General features: G+C 31.3%; 1 protein-coding gene across 1 annotated transcript in view; it reads right to left on the bottom strand.

Annotated features, from left to right (window-relative positions):
- Positions 1-7023: 7023 nt before the first annotated feature.
- The window catches only part of pip (heparan sulfate 2-O-sulfotransferase pipe), a 37753-nt gene continuing 24709 nt past the window's right edge, over positions 7024-20067 (bottom strand). The window contains exons 3-8 of the mRNA XM_018539935.1: positions 19322-19395; positions 17344-17550; positions 16726-16805; positions 16365-16646; positions 7574-7728; positions 7024-7199 (exon numbers count right to left, since the gene is read on the bottom strand). Coding sequence (XP_018395437.1) covers positions 7024-7199; positions 7574-7728; positions 16365-16646; positions 16726-16805; positions 17344-17550; positions 19322-19395 — 974 coding nt within the window. The remainder of the gene's footprint in view (positions 7200-7573; positions 7729-16364; positions 16647-16725; positions 16806-17343; positions 17551-19321; positions 19396-20067) is intronic.

The following is a 20067-nucleotide window of genomic DNA, read 5'->3' on the forward strand; positions in this document are numbered from 1 at the left end:
CAGATTATTCTCATTTCAAGATAATATCGTCACTATTGGCTTGTTATATCGAGATATTTATAACATAACAATTCTTTAACATATTATACATATGCAATATAGCTACATTAGCAATAACAGGTCTACAAAGAATCATTAACGTGATAATTCTAAATAAAAAATATATATATTAATTTGTATATATATTAATTTGTATCTAACTGTTTTAAATGCATAGTTGATTTATATCTGGACAAAGACTTGTATCAATTTTTTGGGCCATTTTTAAGCGAATTTATTGTTTTTGCGCAAAATGAATATCGTGTGGGAGAAAGAGTTGTGCGTAAAAAGCACAGTTGTGATATCTCGTACATATGCGATTAAAGCTATATTCACAGTACAATACATTCTACAAGTCTAGAAGAAGAAGAAATGAAGAATGATTCTCTCGGAATATAGCCAGGCATATAGCCAGTGTATATGTAGGACGAACTATTTTTGTTAGTCTCCGTTTATACGTGTATATTATCTTAATCGCTTCGTAACTTTATAAAGGCTAATAATCGGTCTCGGACATAGAAGAAAAATCAAAACATTTTTGGTAACTCTTCACTCTTGTTGCAAATACTTTTACATTATCTTAATAAATTACTGTTTGTAACTTATTAAGATAATAAGTTTAAGAATGCATTGCGAATAATAGAAAATAATCATAGAAAAAAAAATCACTGAAAGAAAGCCAGGTATCGATAGCTGTATAATTATTTTATACAATGTTATAAAATACAGACTACTTTTTTTTTTTAAATTAAGAGAATTCTAGAAATTTAATCTTATATCTTCAAGTAATTTTGAAAATTATATATTATTAATTACAAATATAATATAAAAAATTAAATAATTAAACTAATAAATTAAAATGTGAATAAAATAAATTAATTAAAGAAAGAAACTTATATTAAAGCATTGAATTACTTTTACTATACTTTTATATATGTAATTCTGTATATTTTTAAATATTATACAGGGTGTCTGAGACCATTCATGTACCCCTTTTATCTCTGAAATCGAGCATTTTAGAAAAAAAACATTTCAAACAAAAGTTGGGTTCTAAATGATTTATTTAGTGATCTGATCAATCTGACCTTTGGTGGCGTCATCAAGGTCAGAGCAGAGTTACTTTGACTCCTCTTTTTCTTCCCCATACACGCACGTACGCATGTATGCGCACACACTCACATACGAGATTAAATCCGACTAAAGCCCATGGCTTTATAAAGCTATATAAAGTTTTTATAATTTAATTATAAAAACATTATAATAAAATATTTTTTCATGAAATATTTTTCGAGTTATAATGCTTGAAAGTTACAATATCGCTGACATTAGCATTGCCCAAGATGTATCACGTGGAAATTACTTAAGCCCATGACACATAGAAAAACGTAAGGCCATAAACGTAATCAGTAAGCGAATTGACCAATCATAGTTGAGAACGTAAGCGGCGACTGTCATGGGCTTAAGTAATTTCCACGTGATACATCTTGGGCAATGCTAATGTCAGCGATATTGTAACTTTCAAGCATTATAACTCGAAAAATATTTCATGAAAAAATATTTTATTATAATGTTTTGGAAATCTCTCGAGGTGTACTACAAAAATATGCAATGAAAAATAGAGGGTCCTATTTAAAAAATTCAAAGTGACGTTGCTCTAACTTTGATGACGCCACCAAAGGTCAGACTGACCAGATCACTGAATAGATCATTTAGAACCTCACAACTATATCTAAAATGTTTTTTCTAAAATGCTCGGTTTCCGAGATAAAAGGGCTGTATGGATGGTCTCAGACACTGTATAAACGAGATGAGAGAGTGTATATCGGTACCGTCCATATATTATCGTCCGTCCGTATCTAAACAATTTCTACAGCAACAATTAGTATTAATTTATGTAAGAAATCTTACAGATCATATCCAATTTTTATAACACACATCTGATGCATGCGATTGAAATGTGCCTGAACATTTGGCTATAAATCACTATTTTACTAATTAAATCGTATCTCTTCGCACAAGTACTTCTATGTCCAAGACAATGTCGATTAGTATTGTGTAGTCCAAATCGTAATATATTTTTTTATGTAGATATATGTGCTAGGATAAGTCGAGCCACTGAATCTTTCGTATCGCCGAAAACACGAATATATTATTTATGTTATTCAAAGAAAAGAAGATGAGAACAACCGAAATGGTTACACTATAATGCGTATTAAAACTGCACTTTATATATTTTCTTGATAAAAAAATATTTAATTTTATGTTTATTATAAATTTTTTATGCACTCTGTTTGATATATAACAAAGTGTAATTTTAATGTCAACCTTTCTGTTACTAAATTTTCACGTAAAAATGTTAATAAATACGTTTTAGAGTAGGAATCAGACATGTGTGAATGAAGATTGAATGTTATGAAAGATCTTCTATAATATACACGGACACTATTATACCATATGATATATTTGTATGATATACAAATTGTATATGAACAAATTTTATTCGTATATGCATATATATATATGTATACATATATTATATAGGTATATCATATTATATATACATATAATATATCTATATAATATTTATATGTATAATATTTGTTCTCTATATATTATTAAAATAATTAATAAAAAATAGGTTTGTACAGTTTTTTGCTGTTTTATGATCAGGAATATCTATTTTTTTTAGACCTATTTATAATTCGTCTAATTTTATATACTCTCTCTAAAGTTACATTACGTATCCAAATTATAAATGCTAAAGACATGTATATTAGCTCATGCGTTAATGTAAGAAAGTACATAAACGGCGAGTACACATATCACGGTTTGTTTGATGTTTAATACAATAAATAATTTAATAAAAGATGAGTAAAAATGATCGTTCCTTTTCAAATGGCAGCATTTTATTCCAATAAGTGATCGTAAGTCAATGAGATACAAACATATTTTTCTCTTACAAAAGCAATATATTCTAATTGTTACCCTGTACATTTTTCTCTATAATTGCAAATATTCCGCGATAAAAAATATCATGGTTTTATCAGTCTTTGCGTTGTTCATAAGTCACTGGCGAGAAAAATTATTATGAATACTATTCATTAACGAGAAATATCTCTACATAGATAAATAGACTTGCATGTAACTCGTATGGTAATGTATATTTGAAAAATAGCAACATGACGTCTAATCGTAAGTAATTATTCAGCACTCATTCAGATTCAGAATGTCTTTATACTTATGGGTTGCATTCACGTCTCATAGCAAGTTTCATATATGTAAATCGACTTAGCTAATTAAATTTCAAGACTTTTCGATAAAACTTGATTGATTCGACGGGAATTAAACTTAAGATTTTATTGTTAAAAAAATAATGATGACATTTTGTTGTTAAAATTTATGCCAAAGAATTTAGAAACATATTGATTATATTGGAATGTTCTAATTTAAAAATTGCTGCATCTCTCTTCTTTATTCATGATAGTGTAATTTTTTTTTTTTTTTAATTAAAAGAATTCTAGAAATTTAATCTTATATCTTCAAGTAATTTTGAAAATTATATATTATTAATTACAAATATAATATAAAAAATTAAATAATTAAACTAATAAATTAAAATGTGAATAAAATAAATTAATTGAAGAAAGAAACTTATATTAAAGCATTGAATTACTTTTACTATACTTTTATATATGTAATTCTGTATATTTTTAAATATTATACAGGGTGTCTGAGACCATTCATGTACCCCTTTTATCTCTGAAATCGAGCATTTTAGAAAAAAAACATTTCAAACAAAAGTTGGGTTCTAAATGATTTATTTAGTGATCTGATCAATCTGACCTTTGGTGGCGTCATCAAGGTCAGAGCAGAGTTACTTTGACTCCTCTTTTTCTTCCCCATACACGCACGTACGCATGTATGCGCACACACTCACATACGAGATTAAATCCGACTAAAGCCCATGGCTTTATAAAGCTATATAAAGTTTTTATAATTTAATTATAAAAACATTATAATAAAATATTTTTTCATGAAATATTTTTCGAGTTATAATGCTTGAAAGTTACAATATCGCTGACATTAGCATTGCCCAAGATGTATCACGTGGAAATTACTTAAGCCCATGACACATAGAAAAACGTAAGGCCATAAACGTAATCAGTAAGCGAATTGACCAATCATAGTTGAGAACGTAAGCGGCGACTGTCATGGGCTTAAGTAATTTCCACGTGATACATCTTGGGCAATGCTAATGTCAGCGATATTGTAACTTTCAAGCATTATAACTCGAAAAATATTTCATGAAAAAATATTTTATTATAATGTTTTGGAAATCTCTCGAGGTGTACTACAAAAATATGCAATGAAAAATAGAGGGTCCTATTTAAAAAATTCAAAGTGACGTTGCTCTAACTTTGATGACGCCACCAAAGGTCAGACTGACCAGATCACTGAATAGATCATTTAGAACCTCACAACTATATCTAAAATGTTTTTTCTAAAATGCTCGGTTTCCGAGATAAAAGGGCTGTATGGATGGTCTCAGACACTGTATAAACGAGATGAGAGAGTGTATATCGGTACCGTCCATATATTATCGTCCGTCCGTATCTAAACAATTTCTACAGCAACAATTAGTATTAATTTATGTAAGAAATCTTACAGATCATATCCAATTTTTATAACACACATCTGATGCATGCGATTGAAATGTGCCTGAACATTTGGCTATAAATCACTATTTTACTAATTAAATCGTATCTCTTCGCACAAGTACTTCTATGTCCAAGACAATGTCGATTAGTATTGTGTAGTCCAAATCGTAATATATTTTTTTATGTAGATATATGTGCTAGGATAAGTCGAGCCACTGAATCTTTCGTATCGCCGAAAACACGAATATATTATTTATGTTATTCAAAGAAAAGAAGATGAGAACAACCGAAATGGTTACACTATAATGCGTATTAAAACTGCACTTTATATATTTTCTTGATAAAAAAATATTTAATTTTATGTTTATTATAAATTTTTTATGCACTCTGTTTGATATATAACAAAGTGTAATTTTAATGTCAACCTTTCTGTTACTAAATTTTCACGTAAAAATGTTAATAAATACGTTTTAGAGTAGGAATCAGACATGTGTGAATGAAGATTGAATGTTATGAAAGATCTTCTATAATATACACGGACACTATTATACCATATGATATATTTGTATGATATACAAATTGTATATGAACAAATTTTATTCGTATATGCATATATATATATGTATACATATATTATATAGGTATATCATATTATATATACATATAATATATCTATATAATATTTATATGTATAATATTTGTTCTCTATATATTATTAAAATAATTAATAAAAAATAGGTTTGTACAGTTTTTTGCTGTTTTATGATCAGGAATATCTATTTTTTTTAGACCTATTTATAATTCGTCTAATTTTATATACTCTCTCTAAAGTTACATTACGTATCCAAATTATAAATGCTAAAGACATGTATATTAGCTCATGCGTTAATGTAAGAAAGTACATAAACGGCGAGTACACATATCACGGTTTGTTTGATGTTTAATACAATAAATAATTTAATAAAAGATGAGTAAAAATGATCGTTCCTTTTCAAATGGCAGCATTTTATTCCAATAAGTGATCGTAAGTCAATGAGATACAAACATATTTTTCTCTTACAAAAGCAATATATTCTAATTGTTACCCTGTACATTTTTCTCTATAATTGCAAATATTCCGCGATAAAAAATATCATGGTTTTATCAGTCTTTGCGTTGTTCATAAGTCACTGGCGAGAAAAATTATTATGAATACTATTCATTAACGAGAAATATCTCTACATAGATAAATAGACTTGCATGTAACTCGTATGGTAATGTATATTTGAAAAATAGCAACATGACGTCTAATCGTAAGTAATTATTCAGCACTCATTCAGATTCAGAATGTCTTTATACTTATGGGTTGCATTCACGTCTCATAGCAAGTTTCATATATGTAAATCGGTAGATTATTTTTTACCGGAACGCTACAAACATTTTGCTAAATGCACGGACTATATGTATACATATTTTCTTCTTTAATAATTATTTTAATTATATTTATATTAAATTCTGTTATTAAACTCATAAATCTATCAAGATTTTTCTAAATGCATCAAACTTGGATCATCTCATGATTTACAAATTATCTTCTTTGTCTTTTATATTTTATATCATGAGATCATCAATGTACTAAAAAATTTGATAACATTATAAAAGCTTTTATTTCTTTATAATAGATCTATCAACATGTTCTTAAAAGCATGGAACTAGATCATCACAGTGTTCACGCGAAGAATCAATTATTTTCTTTTTGTCTTTGATGTCATAGAATCATTATAATTAACAATTTGTTGTCATAAAATTTTGTTTTCTCAGTCTTTTTTTAGATTTTTCTAAATATATCAAGTGCTTAAAGTCATTGCATTTATCGTGATGAAAAAATTTATTTTCTTTATCTTTTACTCGTGATAGTTATTATTATCGAATCTTCAATAAAATACCACAAGCTCCTGATTTTGGCAAATATGCCATTATTAAAATTTCAATCTCAATGTTGTAATGACTGTACAAATAGAGCACAGTCTGACATGTACTATTGATTTGATACATTAGTCTAAAAATTACTACTTATATAACTCTTATATTCTTATATAAAATTAATTCGTCTTTAGTATAATTTATTATTTAACTATGAGATTTTTGTAAATCTCATTACTATTAATCGAAAGCTATTATAATTTTGTTGTAAATCTTTATCGAATTATTAACATTAATAAATTTATAATTGCATTTAAGTTCTTCTATTCTTCTTTGTACAATGTCTTACGTGATTTAATAATTGTCTTCGCATGATAACAAACAGAAGAGATGTTCTTTTTAAAGATCACATTACAATTGTAGACTATGGAACATTCGATCGCAATTTAAGAGCTCTGTATTGTCTATAAAGTCGCTGCTTGCAGAATTGATAGAATTCAACCTCGCGAGTAAAGTTGCTGCGCACCAAGTTTTTCACTTCTTCGCTGACTGGCGGTTTAAAGAAATTTCGATTGATTCTCATAAAAGAATTTACTTGATCTAAAAAAATTGAAAGACATAATTATTCATACAGTTGTAACGTAGTATTCGAGATTATTTTTGCGTATTAAAACTGCAATATATATATTCTTTTTATCAATTATAAAAGATTTGAAACTCCCACCACAGTATATTCGATTAATCATGCTTAAAAAAGATAGTGCACAAATGTAGAGTATATATTGATGACTTAATAGGTCTATTCTTTTTGGCTAATCGTTTGCACCAGTTCATCTGTTTTCCTTTTCTCTTCTCCTGGAGAGAAAAGGAAATAAGATGATTGGGTGCAAAAGTTCAGTCAAAAAGAACAGACCTAATATTTGATCAAGATAGAAAGATTTTAAGATTTGTTAAGTAATTCATCAATGGTTTACCATAGTAAACATCAGTAGCTCCCTGGAAAAATCGTGGTATGTAGTTTTCCAGTACCGTGAGAGTTGTATTTATATCCTCCAAGACACCAACTACTGCGTAGTGCTTTTCCACCGCCAACTTGGCTCGCTCCAGAGCACCAACGGTATTAAAAGGACTTTCGGAAGAAAAGTATGTTTAGAATATCGCTTGTATATTTCATAATAATTATATTAGGTATACAAATAAGTTTTAAAGCGTTTTTAATAAAATTTAATATTTATTTATTTAGAAACGGAAACACTTAATTATCAAAATAATTCCCGTCAATAGTTGCTTTCCATTTACTTCCATTCTCAGATAATTCTCACTTGTGACGTCATAACTCAGTTGAATGCGCGTTCCTTTTGCATTCTGAGTAGTGAGATTCAACTGAGTTTTTACCTACAAACTGCACAAGATCGAGACCGTGTGCTTTATTGAGTCTCGTAGACTCACTTTAAAAGATGAAGTTATAAACCTATGTTGTTATTTGTTAATTTTATCAAAGTAAGCAAGTAGTGACGTCATTAATCTGCGGGTCGATTCTGTATCTCGAAACAAAATGAAAATTACAAAAGTGAGCAAATTTACTAGATATTGACCAATGAAATTATAAATGTTCTAGTAAATTCGCTCACTTTTGCAATTTTCACCTTGTTTCAAGATACAGAATCGATCCCCTGAGTATTTCATACTCAGCTCACTTCAGACTTATTGTCAGTTTCACTTGTGTGCAAATGGAAAGCAACTATTATCTATAGATGCGTTCCGTTTTTCGCATGATGCGCAATTGTCTTTGTTTAACATGTGATGAGCAACAAGAATAAACGATACAATATACACATCATGCGTGAAACAGAACACACCCTATGACTTTTAGCCATTTTTCGGGCAGCTTGTGAATTCTAAAAGAGGAAGGTTTCATCTGCGATAAAATTATCCACCCATTTTTGCGCTTTTTTTAAATGCTCGAAAGTGAACATCGGACAAGGCGTTTTGCATTGATCGGAATAAATGATAATCGTAAAGAGCTATATGTCTGGGCTATACGCTGGGTGCGATAGAATTTCCGAACCAAGTACTAGCAACGTTTCCTTTACAGGTTTACCAACATGAGGCTTAGCGATATTAGGCGAATTTTGGCGTGCCTCTGGTATAGTAACCAAAAGTAACCGCGACTAAGGCTATCTTCGTTTTCAGGTGTCAGAAGACAAAGATAGCCTCAACCACGGTTGCTTTTGGTTGCTATACCAAAAGCACGCCAAAATTCGCCTATTATGAAACAATTTCACGGGACGTTTTCCTTTGTCAGTAAATGGACGTGTTCATTCGATTTCTTGATTTAAACGAATCAATTGTTGACTGTAGCAAGTTCTTTTTGTGTTTGACATGAATTTTGATCGAGTAATGCTTGCAATTCATTGTCTGTAACCTTTTGAAGAGCATCACTACGTTCTCTATCGCTAACATCAAAATCATCCTCTTTAAATCGCCTAAACCAAAACTCACACGTATTTTTGGATACAATATTGTCTCTAAGAACAGAACAAATTGATTCACATGCTTTAGCAACGCTTTTTCCTTGATAAAATTCGTATTGAATGCAGTATCAAATAAATTGTTTGTCGCTCGCCATTTTCTAACCATTTAATTTTGAGGTTAAGTTTCCAATTATGTGAAGTCAATTGTTTTTTTTAATAGTACACATTTAGTTTTTGATGTAAGTAGTAAGGTGAAGCATTCCCGAGAATACGCAGTGATCGTTCGGAAATGTAGTGGGGAATCAACCAATCAGAAATGCCTAAATCAAAGCGGCAATTTCAATCCAAAACCAACGTAGTGGGAGGTTGGCGCATGGTAAGTGCAGGTTAGCATTTGTGGTTAACACAGGACAAAAAATAAAAAAAATGCCTGTATGTGCAATATTAAATTGCAAAAATCGTTCACGATGCATCTTTCGTAAAGAAGGCATCAAATTTTTTTATTTCCCACGAAAGGTTATTTTACAGCAAAAATGGCTCGAAGTTTGTGGACGAAATCTCGAAAATATAAATCTTGATACAGATAATTTTTGATGTTGGAAATCAAAGAAAAATTGATATAAAATAAATAAATAAATTGATATAAAATTTTTTTTTATAAGCTTGTAAATTGTTATTTGTGACCAAACAAAAATATTTTTTCAGCAAGAATATGTGAAATACACTTCACCCCCGATTGTTTCGAGGATAAATTAACGAAGCCACGTTTAAACGTTACACCTCGCATTATTCGTTGGCTGATAAAAAACTCTATTCCAACATTGTTCCTCGATTTAGAGAAAAAAAAGGGAGAAAATAGCATTTAATTATTGGACGCTTTCTAAAGATAAAGAGGGTCAAGAAAAAATGTAATTGTTGAAGAATTCTCGTAATAATAATTAGGGTGTGTGTGCGTGCGCACACACACACACACACACACACACACACACACACATATTTATTTAATTTACTATCTTACAGTCGCACTGGAATACCTTCTTATTTGCAACTTACAACGAAAGACAACACCGTACAGTTGAAAACCACATCTGAGTACATGGAAGGAGAAATTGTGCAGCACTAAAGTACATTGGCCATTCTTAATACAGAAAATAAAGAGATGGAAAGGAGAGAGGAAAATGGTCAAGATGCACCAAGCGAAAGTGAAAAGCAAATTCAGCAAATGAAAGAACTGAATGAGCATCTTCAAATTAAAATCGCAGAGCTTGAAGCCTCCAGACAAAAGACAGAATTATTGAAAACTTAAAGCTCGATACTAAGAAACAAAGGCAGAAAATTGCCTCGGACATACTTAGTACCGTTTTTACCCCAGGTCAGGTGAAAATTCAATGCTTACTCGAGTAAATTGGACAGCAGAAGATATTTTATCTGCAATGGCTTTAAGATCAAAAGGTGGACGAGCATATATATATTTGCGCGATGTAATGAAAATACCTCTTCCGTGTGATTCTACCCTCAGAAATTGGAATTCAAATTTCATTGTCAAATCAGGCATTTTACAAAATGTTCTGGAAATAATGAAAGAAAAGAGAGAAAATTTGTCAATTACTGACAAATTAGCATGAGTATTAATCTTCGATAAGATATATATTTCTAATAAGGTAGACTTAGTACGTAGAGAGCAAAAGCTAGATTCCCAGATAGCCAAACCCACCAAAAGCATGCATTGCAAATTTATGCTACATATTATAATGGCAAAAATCGAGCAGCAGTCGAACACGGTTTACCGTTTCAGTATAGCCATAACAGAAATACAGCAAAAATAGAGCAGACCTGCGTCATAGTACACTAGCAAAAATTCTGTAAAAATTCATCAAACTTTGCCGAAATAAAGCAAGCAGAAATCGAGCAATACATGCTGACAAAATAAATTAACAAAAAATAGATCAAAACTTGATATAAAACATGACTACATGTTAAATCAGCAAAATGTTGTTATATGATGGGATATCGGATATCAAGACATTAATATTCTTAATCAGATGACTGAATTTATTTTAAAAATGAAAGTATCTAGAAGAAATACTCTTCTTCCATTTCAAAAAGGCATTGTGATAGTAAATTTATCTTTAAAACAACTTTTTCAATATTTAAAAGAAAAATATACTTGCGACAATTTTGAGCCGAAATATATAATAACTCGTCAAGATGTATTAGAAAATTTTTTTGCACATATTCGATCTATGGGAGTAACTCATGATCACCCTTCACCTGTACAACTGCAAATTAAATTGAAATGGTATATTTTGGGAAAATATTCGGAATATGGATTATCTGAGAAAAGAAACACAGAAATTGACCAAATATCAAGTATGATAGTGGACTTAGAAAGTACTTGTCAAAGCGATTTCTTAGACGAATTTAAATTAATAAATGATTTTGAACAAGATGAAAATACAGCAGAAATGGCCCTATTTAATAAAGATTTAGAAATGACAGAGGAAAACTTTAATAATAATATTTTTGAAGAAAAAGTAGAAGATGAGGAAGAAAGTACAGGTATTTTATCTTTTCACTAGAAAATCTTCTGGGGGGGGGGGGGGATTATGGATACGGTCAACGTCCCACATAGCACACTAGCGCTTAAAAAGCGCTAAAAAAACGCGTATGCAGTCGCATTACTTTAGCAGCTTTTCAGCGCTTTAAAAGCGCTTTCAAAATCTACTATGAAAAGCGCATTATAAGCGCATATAATCAGCGCAAAATAAATACAGTTTTATAGCACATTTACTGCACTTTTCATGTGCAGTAAAGAAAGAGCGAGCGCTTTTAAAGCGCTTTTTACGCGCATGTTCATTTCTTAATCAAGACTTGAAAGGGCATAGCAGGATAAGCATATGCGTGCGGCCTTGGCACCAATTTTGTTGCAATTTTCAGAGAATTTAGGTATTTATATGTAAATGAAATTTTCAAAGTATTATCCCATAAAAATTATTTTTTTTGGGAGTTATGGGGGCAAAACGAAAAATAGAAAAAATTCATTTTCACGAAAACGGCATGATAAATTTTATTGAAAAAAATATATGTTATGGCTTCAGAAAAGACGCTTTCAGAAAAAAATTATGAAATTTTTTTTTCAAAAAATAGGGGTTAAAAAAAATTTCAAAATCTTTTTTGAATTTTTTTTGTGGATTATCATTCGAGTACTATCGCCATTTTTTCACAAAAAATCCGACAAATACTGTAGAAAAAGTTGCCACAGTATCATAAGGATCGAAGAGGTAGAGCATAGTTAAAAACAGTGCTAAACCCAAGTGTGTGCATACACACATCTAACGGTGACCTGAAGAGGTCTAAAATCGTACTGATTAAAATTGTAATTGACTATTACTATTTCTGGTTGTACCCCTATAACTGCAATAAGAATAATTTCTATAGAATAATACTTTAAAAACTTAATTTTTACATGTGTGTATGCACACACTTGGGTATAGCACTGTTTTTAACTATGCTCTACCTCTTCGATTCTTATGATACTGTGGCAACTTTTTCTACAGTATTTGTCGGATTTTTTGTGAAAAAATGGCAATAGTACTCGAATGATAACCCACAAAAAAAATTCAAAAAAAATTTTGAAATTTTTTTTAACCCCTATTTTTTGAAAAAAAATTTCATAATTTTTTTCTAAAAGTGTCTTTTCTGAAGCCATAACATATATTTTTTTCAATAAAATTGATCGTGCCGTTTTCGTGAAAATGAATTTTTTCTATTTTTCGTTTTGCCCCCATAACTCCCAAAAAAATAATTTTTATGGGATAATACTTTGGAAATTTCATTTACATATAAATACCTAAATTCTCTGAAAATTGCAACAAAATTGGTGCCAAGGCCGCACGCATATGCTTATCCTGCTATGCCCTTAGCCGCATGTAATAAAAGTGCATAATTAACAGCATTTTGGGAGGTGCAATCTGAACAGCGCTTCGAAAGCGCTTTACACGCGCTGGTGTGCTACGTGGGGTGATGCTACAAATGCTTTGAAGCATTTCTTGATTGGTCAATTAATAAAATAAAATAATAAAAAAAATGTTTTAAATTAAATAATAAAATTAATTAAATAATTAAAAAATAATAAATAAAAAAGTTAATAAATAATAAAAAAAAATAATAAATAATAATAAATAAATAATAATAATAATAAATAAATAAATAATTATAATATTGTTTGATTCAATTGTATTTATTCCCTTCTTATGTTTCCTTCCTTAGAGAGTCAGTGGCGAAGTATCACGGCAGGCGAATTACAATTATTAGAAGAATTTGAGAAAGAAATAGGGCTGCAAAAAATAGAAACTGAAGCTTTAATATATGTAGCGGGATATGTTGCGCACAGATTTCGTTCCTCACACCCTCACATCTCGGTATACGAACAGAAGCTATGGAACCATTTGAAAAGAATAATTTTTTATCGTGCCTATCAAGGGGTAATTGTATTTATCCTGCAGAGTCTTTTATATCCAAATATTATGGAAGAAGAATTTTCAAAATACCATGGCCCCAACACAGACAGTAGGATTTTTGATAAATTAACGAATCGCGTGATTACGAGGGTAGATAACAATATTTTCCCGCACAAAATAATTCATTGCTTAGTGAGAACACGCATATACATAAGATTAAGAAATATAAATTTAAAAATAAAGGAACAAAATACTTTAAGAGGACGGAAATACACGAAAAAGATGAAGAATATAACTAATAAGATTATTTAATTCTATATTTGTTAATTTTCTTATTATATATTTTATTTTATGTTAATAAATTTTTTAATTTTATGTTAATAAACTTGTTAATAAATATAGCTTCAACACGATATTTTTATTTCGTATCATATACTATAAATTGAAATTGCCATTTTGATTTAGGCTCATTTCTGATTGGTTGAAATAGCGAGCGGCCGCCATTATGCGTAATGCTTCACCTTACTACTTACACCATGGTTTTTGATTGGTTACGAGGTTACGCGATACGCGGCAAATACTCCTCATGGGCAAATACTTCAGCCTAACGTTGGTACAATCGAGCCTTAATAGTATACATTAAGGCCGGGTTCATACCTTGATGGAAAACGGAAAACAGAAAAACAGTAACCAATCAAAGCTCGCGTTGGTAAAATAAGTAGTACAAAACTAACAGAATGTCAACTACCAGCGCGAGTTCTGATTGGTTATTGCTCTTCCGCTTTCCGCTTTTTCATCAAGGGCTGTGTTCGGAAATGTACTGCCAGTACTGAAAATCTGTAGTATACGTAACGTGAACTATAAATTTTCAGTACTGGCAATGCATTTCCGAACACGGCCAAGATGTAAACCATAGAAGTTATAGTACTGAAATAGAAATAATCTATCCAAGCAGTGAGTGGAAGGTGTGATCAACATATGAGTGACGGAAGATATATTTCTCATGTATTTCTATATATTTCTGTCCTGTTCAGTGTCTTTTCTTCTTTTTGCATATGTGCGCGTGTTTTACTGAGCAGAATAAAAAGATATTTCTGTCCTCTAGATGTTGTTCACAGTTCGAAGTTTGCATTCCTATTCCAGTACTATAAGTTCTATGGAGTGAACCCGGCCGAAGCGGATCCTAAAGTAAAGCTCGAACTCTAACAAAATCATCAGATGTCACTGTTTTACAATACATCGACAATATCGACATATCTTTTACATACTACACATTGATATCGCAAACAACAATGCACACAGTCGCAGCATTACCTGTTAATTTTTGTATCGTAAATTCATCGCGATAAAGTGTCTAAGTTTGATTCTAAGCGCTCGACGCTGTTTCTTCATGCAAACTATACGTGCCTGTAGACTACTATTTCTTAAGTATCTATAGATTGCGCAGCTTTTATATGAAACAAATGTTGTTACGACGTACAATGACGCGACGGCTCTGGAGCGCCATATTTGACTAAAAAATGGTAAAGAACTCAATTTTGAAATTTTTTATTGTTTTCAGCATAGATTCTACTTCACAAGTACGTATTAATGCGTATACTTTAAGGGGACTTTAAGCACTTACACATACAGACGATTACGTGTCAGTGACACATCACTACATCAATATCTTACTCACGCACGCCACACATATACGTAAATTTTTGTATCGTAAATATGTTTTAATTAGACATCTAAATCTAATTCTAATAACTCCACGCTGTTTCTTCATGCAAACTACATGCCTGTGAACTACTATTTTTTAAGTAGAGATTGCGCAGCTTTTATATAAAACAAATGTTGTTACGACGTGCAACGACGTGACAGCTCTGAAGCGCCATATTGAACTAAAAATGGTAAAGAAGAAATCAATTTTGAAATTTTTTATCGTTTTTAGCATAGATTCTACCTCACAGGCACGTATTAATGAGTATACTTTAATATTGTAAAAGGATTTTCGAATCTCTCTTCTCTCTGTGAATGACAAAAAAATATTTACGATACAAAAATTATACGATTTAGTCGGTAATACAGGAGGCTTTAGGATCCCCTAATGCTGGGTCCATAACCTCGCAGGCCCTAAAGCCAGAAACACATAGAAAAACGTAAGACCGTAAGACGAATCAGTAAGGAAATCGTAACATTGGATTCGCTACCGGCCTTACGGTCTCTACTGTGATTGGCCAATTCGCTTACTGATTACGTTTACGGCCTTACGTTTTTCTATGTGCTATGGGCTTAAGCCGTAAAGTCGTAAGAAATTGACCAATCACAGAGAGAACTATTTTTCTCGCATTCAACTATGATTGGTCAATTTCTTACGGCTTTATGGCTTACGGCCTCTTAAAGCAAAGTTGTGGACCCAGCCTTAATCCTGTAAAAGGATTTTCAAATCTGTGAATGACAAAAAAAATATTTACGATACAAAAATTATATGGTTTAGTCGGTAATACAGAAGATTTTAGGGGATTCTAAAGCCCCCTGTATTACCGACTAAATCATATTATATAATTTTTGTATCGTAAATACTTTTTTTGTCATTCACAGAGATTCGAAAATCCTTTTACAGAATTAAAGTATACGATTTAGTCGGTAATACAGGAGGCTTTAGGATCCCCTTAAGCGCCACCACATATCAAAAGAGCGTGAAAATGTTTGAATTCTAAGTTTGAATTATACGTTACACAAAAAACGCTTTAAAACTTATTTGTACATTCAATATATATATTATCATGTTATTTAAAATTTATTGTAAATTAATTTCTTAATATTTTACAAACAGACATTCTTACGTGCACTTTTCGCTGTGTCCACAGAAGAAGAGAGTTTGTCTACGATGATCGCCGATGCCCTCGTGGATCTCACCCTGCAAATATCTGCACTCTCGATCACCCTTCAATACGCACGACTCGAAATCTTTTTTAAGCCAATTGGGATCGGGCAACGGTAGATCCGGGAAGATCTGCTTCCTCTCCACATAGTACCATGGTGCTCTTACGTAATAATACCAAGATATGACCCTTTCTACAGGATCGCGTACTATGTTAATATAAATCGGTTCCGGTAAATGGAATCTGACGAAGAAGATGCAAGAAAGTAGAAAATGGAAGTAGTAATCATTTAAATTGCCAAGGATAATCTCGTGGCACTCACTCTGTAAAGTTAGTAAAGCAGACGTGCTTCACGTAAACAGACGGTTCCGAATAACTGCTGACCATTCTGGCGAGATGTAACTGAAAGCATAAAGAAAGTTAACTGAAAATAATATATAATCTGCACTACAGACTGTAGTACTTTGAGAAGGATATTGCAAAAAGTGATTAATCTTTCATTATTATTTTCGTTATTGTAAGTCTGTAATAAACTTCGTTATAGCAGGAAATAAGATTTTTTTAAAGAGAGTCAAATGTTGACTTTAAACATCTTCTTAAATTGCATTTCTATGTCTTGATATCTCTCTATTGTTATATTTTCTATATTTTCTTTTATATTATTTTCCAGTAAAGTCTCTTCTCTTTTCTCGTTTTTCCCTTCTTGATCAGTTATAATTTTATCAAAATGAGAAAAATCCGGGCAAAGAAAAAGAAGAGACACATCTAAAACCGTTAGCGTTTAGGTCATTGGATCGGTCGATATCATCGTATTTTTATATCACCTTGTAGGGCTCAGCGGTGACAGGATTGTAAATTAAACTGATAATTACTACGCGAGCGGCTGACATTAAGCGATTGATGGTAATTGATTGGGTTTTCTTGTTGGAGGTCGTCGTACCTGCTCGATCGGCGCGAGACGTATGGTCTCGACTCGTTGCACGCGGTCCCTGTTGAACGAAAATGCATTCCTTATTGACAACCTCCTCAAAAGCTCCATAAAGGTCTGTGAACCGACTTTTGGTACACGATTAAAGAATAGGACCTCCCGGTCAGCTCTCTTCGTATTGTTGACGGAGTTGATGTCGAGTGTTTCCTGATTCTCGTACTAAAAAATTGTAACGATACAGCCATAGATTAATTATTATTGCATATTGCCGAATCTGTATACCGATTTGAATCGATCAATTTAAATTAATTTAGGTTATTTAATTTTTTATACTTATTTGTGTAGCCAATTAGAATGATACACATATATATGCAAACATGTGTACAACTTCTTTATGTTTTCTTTCTGGGATCTCAATAATGGAGTTAAAAATGTCAGGGAATAATCAAGTATACATCTGTGAGTATAACGCAGCGTCAGAGGAATCAGGATGCAGAGAACGTTGCGGACGTACAGTGCAATTTACGAACGAGTTTACCTGTTCATTTTCGGCGCTCATCTGTCATTATCGGCGGGTTGCCCGTTCTCCGCGAAAGAGAGAATATATTGTTCCGCGGAACATCCGATTCCCTCTCGTTAGATAACGATTTGTGTTATTAGCAAGTCATTCCTCGGCATAAGGCGAACGAAGGTAAGACTGCTGTAAGCATAAGCGCAAGTACGAGCTAGGCAGCTGCCCCGCGTTGCGAATTGCGATACCCAGCGGCGCGGTAATAAGCGACCCGTTCTCTCTTTTGCATTGCATCTTCCGTGTATATTTTTATCTATTTTTCACTAACAATTCCGATAACGATCAGAGGTTTCATTTTTCTCTCTGCGATCTATGCATCGCGCACCGCATGTTAACTTATTCGGCGTGTTACGTTGGGTGTCGCGTATGTGTCACAAAAATTAACGCCTACAGCTATACATATAGTATGTATAGATACAAAACTAAGACGTAGTGTAGGTATTATTTCCGTATCATAGATGAAAGAAAAGAAGCGGTAATTTTACGTTGGTTTCCTTTTTTCTTTTATTAAAAAATTTTCTGTCATAAACACATACACGCGCGCGCGCGCGCACACTGATAGCTGTAATCGTGTGGTTTTCTATGTTGATTAAAGAGAGTATGAGGATAATAAATTTAAAATGTTATATTATCAATAAACAAAATAATTCTTCAAAGATGAATGAGAGTACAGCGATGTTGTTGGGTCGCAAACAAAAAGTAATCGGATCTTTAAAAAATCCTTTTATTCAAATAAAATCTTCAACTTTTATTGAAGATTTTATTTCAATAAAAATTGAAGATTTTATTTGAATAAAAGGATTTTTTAAGGATCCGATTACTTTTTGTTTGCGACCCAACAACATCGCTGTACTCTCATTCGCCTTTGAAGAATTATTTCGTTTATTGTTTGAATTTGAAGAGTCCGTGAGAATTCACATTAATTATATTTATATTATCAATATTTACTGATCTTTTATGCTTTGGTGTTTTCGAATAAATAAGTAAAATGCAATTTGTGTGTGAAAATTATTGAAGATTTCTTTTATAATACGATTCATACATTATCTTGATCTGTTTATTTTATTTTTCTTATTTAACTCGATTTTATTCTGCGTACAAATACAACGATACAGGCAAACGGGTCAAAGTATGTAACAGCTAGATCTTTAAGAAGGCTGTCTAGTGATACATGATCAATAGTTGTACAGTATCGGTCTTATTATATTTTTAGTAATCTAACAAGAAAAATAACATCAAGAAAACAATAAGCGAGGTATTCATGAGATAATGATTTCCTTATTGAAGCAAATAATTATTTAATTAATTTTATCTATATCTCCTAAGATTCCTCTTACATAAATATTTTATATATTATCAAGTTCTAACAATTATCAAATAATTGTTCGCTATAGGAAAAATAATAAATGTGCTAATTACCTTTTCTATGAGATTGTGTTGTACATTTGGATAATGGACGATACCGTTTGAATCAGAATCCGTTTGGATACCATCTAAAAACAGATAAAAATTTTCAATAATGGTTAAATTATTTTAATAATTAAAAGAATAAAAATGACGTAATGATTAAATAGCAATAACGAATACATTAAAATAATTATTATAAACAATATTTTTTGTTAATTAAAAATAATAATCGACTACTTTATTTTTTTTTTTTCCGTTTATACCAAGTGCGACCATAACTTTTTCTCCACTACTGTGGAGAAAACTATGATAGATTTGTGTCATGTCATTCGGAAAAATCACCGCCGGAAGAAGATAAACTTCGTTTAACGTTTGATGGACGACCCTGTCGCGCAAGTCAGCAAATGCCGAGATTCCTACCTCTGCTGTCACGGTCATGTGGAAAATTGCGTACGTATGTAACGACGAGATCTCCTACAAATACATAGCCTCACTTTAGAGACTTCATGTAAAGTTCCATAGAAATTCTTAAGTAACGCGGAACTTTTCCGATAAATATGTTATGTTTTTTTTTGTGATATCAGCGAAGAAAAATCGAAACACGTTCGAATATTCCGAAAAGGACAAATGAAAAATGTGTTATTCTAATTTATTTGATGCGTTAAACTATAATTGTATATATTATAGTATTAAATTATTACAATACGTACAATTTATTTGATAATTAAATTTTTTCTGCATTTGTTTGCAATCATACA

This window comes from Cyphomyrmex costatus, unplaced genomic scaffold (assembly GCF_001594065.2).
Source record: "Cyphomyrmex costatus isolate MS0001 unplaced genomic scaffold, Ccosl1.0 scaffold229, whole genome shotgun sequence".
Taxonomy (NCBI): Eukaryota; Metazoa; Arthropoda; class Insecta; order Hymenoptera; family Formicidae; genus Cyphomyrmex; species Cyphomyrmex costatus.